Genomic DNA, 8,425 nt, shown 5'->3' with positions numbered 1-8,425 from the left:
ACTCTTTCAACTCACACTCAAGTTTACAAAACAGGACGTTAACATAAGAGGACTAATGTTATTTCAAACAATATGCCATTCATTAGTTCGGTTTTAAAAAGATAAGCGACATTTTAGCATAAAACGTGTTAAAAACTGTTTTTTTTTTTCTTGGAAGAAATCAAGGAGTGTCAATTATACTCTGTCTTTTTGGTGGTTTAGGCCAATTTAAAGTGTCGGTTTGCCGGTGTATTCGTTTTTACCTGGCGGTTTCGGTCTTTAGGAGAAAACGAAAGCTGTTTGCGGTCTAGGAAGAACAAAATATGGCGGTTCGCGGAATGTACTACCCCCTACAATAAACCCTCATCAAGAACATCATATTGAACGTTAAAAATAAAAGCTGATGACAGATAATAAAACGAATTGAAGGCTCTTTCAAAGCTGAAGCTACGAACAGCTATTGTGAAGTACTGATCTAACATAAGGAGGGTAATAAGACAACATTGTGAAGTCTTTTATCTTGAATCAACTGTTATCTAATGTTAAAATTGGTTTCCAGCAGCATGCGATGCTTTGCGTGATCCCCAATTTGAAAATAAAGTCAGTATGGAGTTTGTTATTTTCTTCATTTTTTGTATCGCATTTAGAAATGTTAGGATGTTTTCATTAACCAAAGAGGAATCAACTGAAAAATAGGAGGAGTCATCTTTTGCAGACGGTTCAGTATGTCACAAAAACTGCCCCTTAACGTTCGAACGTCGTACATGATAACTTAAATATTCCATAAAATAAAATAAAGGCGATAGACAGTTAAATATTTCAACCTATTATGAGTATCCGAGGATGGTCTTATGCAACCTTGCGATTTAAAAATAATGATAATTAGTGAAGCCTTTGCTGAAGAAATTTCTGAGCCAACCACGAAACAGGAGTGCAAATGATTTGTTGATTACGAGTACGCCTAAGACATTTCAGGAAAATAACCATTGGTTAAATTTTTTTATCAATGTTTTAAGGAAAAGCTATTAAAGCCATTGAAGTGCAACTGCCGTATTACGCCAGCGTATAGAGCCCCCCGTTAATGTCTCGAACTATCGATCGAAATAATGCGTAAACTGTATGTTCTGCTAAACTTCCTCTCCAGAGTCATGCGGCAATGTTTCCTTTCTCTACGCATGCGGGGAAGGGAGAGTGGTGGCGAAGCTTCGAACTTCCTGGTAGAGAGACGGAACTTTTAGACTTTTAACGGTATTTAGAAGTTCCCGGTTACTAGAAGTTCCTAGTGTTAAAACGTGGAATGAGGAACCCTTTGAATTTGGAATCAAGGTTACAAAACAGGAAGATAATGTCATTTTAAAGGATATGCCACTCACCACTACTTTGGTATTCAAAAGTGAACGACATCTTAACATAGACCAAAAAAACAAAAATAAACAAAAAAACTAAACCACATTAGAAAAAGCAAGTGTTAACAAAGAACTGTGGAAATAAAACTTTCAGTGTTAAACAGATTAAGCTCGGAAATATTGTTCTAATGGAAGAGCATCCTGTAAATAAAAATAAAATTAAAATAATTGATTTATTGTTTGTTTGATTGATTGTAATATGTAGATACGAACGGACGGGGTTTTAAAACCAGAGTCTTCACGGACTCTGTTATTCTTTTCAGTCGACAGAAGGTGAAGGAACTCAGGAACTTAGTTCAAGACAGGTGAGGTTTGTAGCTACTTATTCATATCACATACCCCAAAGCAAGATCGAAATCTTGCCGAATTTATTGTCAGCTATGTTTCCTTTCAATCGTCAAAAAATATAAAAATCATATAAAATCTTATTAACTTACATTGTGGAACTCTCTTCCCTCACAGATAGTAAATTCTAAAACTGTCGTTTACAACTGAATCTGCACAACGGATCGCAAATCACGACAAGACGTGGGAAACATTTTTTTCATAAACATGAACAATAAATTCAAGAATTGTTTTAGAAAAGATAAATCAACCGCACAACTCGCTTCCAAACGAAATGATCAGATTGTCCTCAGCTGTGTTCTGTTAATTGGAATACGTGGGCCTTCTACGAGATGAACGAAAGTTGTACGGCCATGCAGTTAAGACGTTCGGACTCGCGATATCACAAGGATCAACAGATCGCTCAATGGCCTCCTGCAAATGCTGTGCTACAAATTTCTAAAATTAACAAATTTAATTTCGTCTGTAACGGCAAAAGAACTGTCAGTGTAAGAAATAAAACCCAGAATTAAAATTTTTAACGCTTTAAAAGGAGTACAGTATCACGGATTTTACCAGATTTTTGAACAGCCAAATTTATATTTCTGTCGCAGGAAACCTACAAATAATTGTCCATTTTTAATAAAAACTGATTGCTATATTAGAGCACTGAAACTGTTAAGGAGCATCTTTGGCTCGAATGACTCGGATGGAAACAGATTGTAACATGCAAAAGTTAGGCAAATGTTTTCAAGTTGTTTCCGCGTGCCATTTGAAAATCGATATTTAAAGCCGTAGATGATTTCTTTATGGGTTCAGTTGCCTACCACTTATTTCAGAACAGTTTAGACCAAAAATCTGCGAAATCTCAGCGAAATCTCCGTGTCATAGCTCCTTTTAGCTGAAAGGTCATTGTGTTCATTTTTCTGTTCTTCTTTGCAGATATCTTGTTAATTGTAAGCGCCGTCTCCATGAAGCTGACTTTTGGCATCGCTATCCTGGCTCTCCTCGCCATCTCAGTGACGTCAGCGGGCCGTCGGTTACGACGTAAGTTAAAAATTTTCAATGGCATACAAAAATTCTATAGCTCCTTTTATACACGACAATCAGTCAACCATGATAAAGATTGTTGCTTTAGTGTTGGTAATGCCCTGTTGGTAATGCAGAGCTATAATTTCCAGCTCAGAGAACACAACTTGCTCGTTTCGTTCCTCAGGACTCAATGCTAAGATTGATGCGTTAACCAAAGCAGTGGAACAGTTGAGCCAGCAGAAAGGACATGGTCAGTTCTTTATCTTTGTTATGAATTTATGAAATTTAGACTAAAAAAACTGTTGACCTGTTAAAACTTGGCTCTCTAATTATAATAGTTATGCCGTAATATTTAAAACCGGAAGATTCTCTCACCGGAGTGATTTTTAAAAATGCCCTGAGAGAAATAAACTTAAATCAACTGATAAATGATTAATAATAAACAAAGTTAAAGCTGAACAACAAGATATAAAAGGTAACAAGCCTAGTTCGGGAGTGCTTTAGTTTCAGTTAGTGTGTTATTTTCGAAATAGGACCTTATAACCGCAGTTGTACAGTATTTGAAAGTTAAGAACATCGAATTTCTCAGTATTTCTCGGAGAAATTTAGCGAAAGGTAACTTGGGACGACATCACACCATGAATGTGCTAAACATGCTAAAGTAATGGCGTTTTTTAATTCATTTTTATTCTTCAGATCCATTTCGCAAGCTCAATACTGCTCCGGTGTGTTTTGGCGCAAAGGACAACCAGTTTGGCACGTTTAAAGTTCCATCAGGTGGAAACATCAGGAAGATGAAGCTGGTCCACTTGTACGGTTATGTGTCCTGTCTTGCCGGCGGAGTCAATTACTGGTCTCCCTGGGGCTGTGGCCTTTTTGGCACCGTGATCAATTATGTCGGCGTTTCCATAACAACCGTGGCCAATACCGTCCTGTTGCCGCCGAAAGAGTTATCCTTGGATAGTGGGTGGTCTTTCGTCGCCGGGTATAACTCCCAGTCCCCTGAGTTGGTCCTGACAAGGTTTTCCGATGATCCTATTGCGGTGACCGCTGGCCAGGAGTTGCGCCTGTGGTACAGCGAGGATTTGTTCGATGCCAATAACTTTGATCATAACAACGGCGGGAGAGCTTGCTGCGATGTTTACGCCATATTCGAGTAGCAGAACTTCAGCAAGTCTCATTTAATATAATGAATCTGATAAATGTAATGGCAGGGAAATAAGTTCAGTACATTAAAAAAAGCGGGAACAAACTAGCTGGTTGTAAGTGGTCGTCATTAGCACCCTTATTTCATCGCGATATTTCAACTACTCTCTCTTATGATCGTTTTTGTAATCCGTTTTAATTGACGAAACACCGTTCTGACGAACTCCCGAGTGAGCAGCGCAAGAACGTTTTATACGGGAAGTCTCCGCCCCGAGGTCCAACCCCTTACCCCGCTTTTATATACCATTTTGACAGAAAAGGTACCCCATTCGTATACCTTTTATTGAAAAAGGTACCCCTATACGACAAATGAATAAAAACGAGACAGCCATAAGGTGCGTCTGTTCTAAATATTTTAATTAAAGGCTCTTTTAAATACCTACACTTGTAAAATCCCCACCCTTTTACATACCTGAAGCATGAAAAAGTGTGCAATTGTGCATCAACTATTCTTTAAAACCCGAGTTTAAAATTACAGCCAAGTTACATTATACAAAACATAGCCATTTAGCCCATCAAAGCGCGCGCAAAACCTATCTACGTCATAATACAAAAACAAAAATCCGGACTGATTTAAGCTGTTGGGCGTGCATAGTTAACGGAGGTGCAGATAATTCTGCTCATTAACGAGAAAGAAAGAACAATAGAGATTCCTGATTTGCTTTCATACCAGCATGCATTCCACCTACGTCTCACATGATATGCAAAACGACAGCAAACAAAACTTTAAGCTATTTTTGAGCTTTAGCTATTTTATTTAAAAATATGCGCGTCTCTGAACAACAACCAACAAACAATCAACTGAAAAACGGCCGAACAGAACGAAATAACTGCTTGAAATGTCACTAAACACAATTTTTTCAATTTTAAGGTGTAGTCTGCGGAATCGGTCTGCGGTCGTCTTCAAAAACACCAATTATGACGTCAAAAGTTTTTATTTCCGACAGTTTTCCGACAATTTTTCCGAGCACTCAACGATTGTGAAGGCCTAAAAAAGCATTTTTCAACTTGCAATATATCCGCAATGTAATGTCCGATTACTTTGAAACTTCGGGATATGTTTGTTTAGCTCTTTAATAATAAACACCTTTCTCTTGAATAAACCCATGGGCAAAAAAATAAAAAAAAAATAAAAAATTTCTGTTCATTTGACTTTTAAAATGGGCTATTTTCTTGTTGTTACATTCTTGTCTATTGGCCAAGGTGGCTAAAACAGTTAAATGGAAGAGTGAAACAGGAATGCTAAACTTTACAATTTTATGCTAATTCTATTGTTTTCTTTTGTTTAAACTCCACTATTATGTACAACTTAGTGATTTGTATTTTACAGAAATACTGTTTGTACTCTTAACTCCATTGTTATATCAAATTTTAGTTAATAAAGAATCCAGACCTATCTGCTAATATTTGGTTTGACTGATATTATTTTCTTTTAACAAAATGATTGTTTCTGCAATAGCAATGAATCGAGTAGGCGAGTGATCTTTATTAACAACTGAATTTTCTCGGAAAAACTTTTTTGGTAGTAGCCCTAACCTTTGCTAGAAAAGCTTTTTTTTTACATTGGAGCTAGATTTTGAGAAATATTTTTTGTTAAAATGTTCAATATTTTACTTTGGCGCATGCGCATAGAGAAAAATTTGGACTTTCGTTGCTGACTCGTTCCTTTGCAATAGAAATCGAGATTCGGAGACGGTGTTGCGAAAATATCGAGATGGCGACACCCATGAAATTGGACTAAAATTCTGCGAGAGGCGCAATTTTTTAGAGATCGTTCGCCACCCGAACTGTTGCATCTGTCTCTCCTTAAGCAAGATTGGAGGGGACAGAGGCGAAACTGCGAGGCGCGAGAATATCCTGGTGAATCCGAGAACAACTTCCTTGGATATCTAGAACTTCCCGGTTTCTGGAGCTTCTATGTATGTGGAACGAGGAACCAGGAACTCTTTCAACTCAAACTCAAGTTTACAAAACAGGACGTTAACATAAGAGTAATGTTATTTCAAACAATATGCCATTCATTAGTTCGGTATTCAAAAGATAAGCGACATTTTAGCGGAAAACGTGTTAAAAACTGTTTTTTTTCTTCTTTTGGAAGAAATCAAGGAGAGTCAGTTATAATTTGTCTTTTTGGCGGTTTAGATCAATTTTGAGTGTCGGCTTGCGGGTATATTAGTATTAACCTGGCGGTTTCAGTCTTTAGGAGAAAACGAAAGCTGTTTGCGGTCTAGGAAGAACAAAATATGGCGGTTTCCGGAATGTACTACCCTCTATAATATACCCTCATCAAGAACATCATATTGAACGTTAAAATAAAAGCTGATGACAGATCAATTGAGGAACTTTCAAAGCTTAAGCTACGAACATCTACTGTGAAGAACTCATTTAATATAAAGGAAAGTAATAAGACAACACTGTAGAAGTCTTTCATATTGAATCAATTGTTATCCAATGGTGTCCTGTGCCAGTATGGAGTTTGTTATTTTCTTCATATTTTGTATCGCATTTAGAAATGTTAGGATGTTTTCATTAACCAAAGAGGAATCAACTGAAAAATAGGACGAGTCATGCTCTGCAGACGGATTAGTATGACACATAAACTGCCTCGTAACATTAAGTAAAATTGATCATTTGGTTTCTTTTTGAGTTTCGAACGTCGTCGTACATGATTACTTAAATATTCCATAATAAAATAAAAGCGGGAGACAGTTAAATATTTTAACCCATTAATAGTATCCGAGGGTGGTCATTATGCACCATTGCGATTAAAAAATAACGATAATTGATGAAGCCATGACTGAGAAATTTCAGAGCCAACCACGAAACGAGAGTGCAAATGATTTGTTGATCACGAGTACGGTATTTGACATCTCAGGAAAATAACCATTGGTTAAATGTTTTGATCAATGAAAACTTTGAGTTGAACTCAGGAAAAGCTATTAAAGCCATTGAAGTGCAACTGCAGTATTACGCCCCGCGTGTACAGGCCCCCGTTAATGTCTTGAACTATCGATCGAAATAATGCGTAAACTGTATGTTCTGCTAAACTTCCTCTCCAGAGTCATGCGGCAGAGTATCCTTTCTCTACGCATGCGGGGAAGGGAGAGTGGTGGCGAAGCTTTGAACTTCCTGGTAGAGGGACGTAATTTTTAAACTTTTAACGGTATTAAGAAGTTCCCGGTTACTAGAGGTTCCTAGTGTTGAAACGTGGAATGAGGAACCCTTTGAATTTGAACAAAACAGGAAGATAATGTCATTTTAAAGGATATGCCACTCACCACTACTTTGGTATTCAAAAGTCAACGACATCTTAACTTAAACCAAACAAAAAACAAAAATAAACCATTTAAAACCAAACCGAACCACATTAGAAGAAGCAAGAGATTAGTAAGAGTGACAACAAAGTGTTAACAAAGAACGTTAGGAATAAAACGTTCAGTGTTAAACGGATTTAATTTCAAAACTAAAGCTCCGTGAAGTATTCGTCTTATAGAGGAGCATCCTGTTTAAAACGATAACATGTCATCAAGGCGTAATAAACAAACAGGTAGTCTTAAGCCTCTATTGTAGCGTGCGATGGTTTACTTTTTTAGTTATTTATGAATAAAGTCAGTATTTAAAGCCTTTTGGGGCGTTCTCGGTATTTACCGAAGAAGATGTGAAATTTGTGGTATTCGATGCAACGACAGGATTTCATGGTTAATGTTTTGTGGTTTTAAGGCCTTCTGTGTTTAAAAAGAACTGTCAAGGATGATTCCATTTCACTAAAACAAAACTAAGCAACCGAAATATGATCTCGAATAGAAATGAAATAAACTAGAGGGATAGAAGGAAAAAAAATCATGCTGGTCACAAAAAACTCATGCTGTGATTTTATGCATGGTAGTAATGAACACGTAAAATCTGTATAGTGTAAGTAAAAGGTTTACTGCCTTATCATCTATAATAATTATTGTAATTAGTTTGGAATGGGCAAACAAAATTAAAATAATTGATTGATTGGTTGATGATTGATTGAAATATGTCGATACGAAGGGACGCGGTTTTTAAAACCAGTGTCTTCACGGACTCTGTTCATTTTTCTCAGTCGACTGAAGGTGAAGAGACTCAAGAACTTAGTCCAAGACAGGCGAGGTTTGTAGCTACTTCTTCATATCATAGAGCCCAAAGCAAGATCAAAATGTTGCCGGTTTTATGGTCAGTTATGTTTCCTTTCAATTGTCCAAAACATAATTAGAAAATCGAGGGGTTCAATCACAAAATATATTGTTATATTACGTTGTGGAACTTCGTCCCAGCACAAAATATAGTGAATTCTGAAGCTATCGTTTACAACTGAATCTGCAGAACGGATTGTAAAACACGTAGGAAGAGAGACGTAGGAAGCATTTTTTGATAAAAATGAACGATAAATTGAAGAATTATTTTAGTAAATGATAAATCAGCTGCACAACTCGCTTCCAAACGAAATAATCAGA

General features: G+C 36.9%; 1 protein-coding gene across 1 annotated transcript; it reads left to right on the top strand.

Moving 5' to 3' along the window:
• The first annotated feature begins 496 nt into the window (after nucleotides 1–496).
• Nucleotides 497–3,977, top strand: LOC144651056 (uncharacterized). Its single transcript, XM_078510925.1, has 4 exons — nucleotides 497–1,695; nucleotides 2,652–2,756; nucleotides 2,926–2,991; nucleotides 3,438–3,977. Exons 2-4 carry the CDS (start codon nucleotides 2,681–2,683, stop codon nucleotides 3,899–3,901), a joined length of 606 nt encoding a protein of 201 aa, XP_078367051.1. The 5' UTR covers nucleotides 497–1,695; nucleotides 2,652–2,680; the 3' UTR covers nucleotides 3,902–3,977.
• The last annotated feature ends 4,448 nt before the right edge of the window (nucleotides 3,978–8,425 follow it).

This window comes from Oculina patagonica, chromosome 4 (assembly GCF_052425735.1).
Source record: "Oculina patagonica isolate OP01 chromosome 4, crgOcupat, whole genome shotgun sequence".
Lineage (NCBI taxonomy): Eukaryota > Metazoa > Cnidaria > Anthozoa > Scleractinia > Oculinidae > Oculina > Oculina patagonica.
The sequence above is the reverse complement of the archived record's forward strand: the minus strand, read 5'-3'. Positions and strand labels throughout refer to the sequence as shown.

Coding starts and splice junctions, on each gene's coding strand:
- LOC144651056 (XM_078510925.1), top strand. CDS start 2,681: ATGAAGCTGACTTTTGGCATCGCTATCCTGGCTCTCCTCGCCATCTCA. Junction 2,757..2,925: donor AGCGGGCCGTCGGTTACGAC/GTAAGTTAAAAA, acceptor TTCGTTCCTCAG/GACTCAATGCTAAGATTGAT. Junction 2,992..3,437: donor GAGCCAGCAGAAAGGACATG/GTCAGTTCTTTA, acceptor TTTATTCTTCAG/ATCCATTTCGCAAGCTCAAT.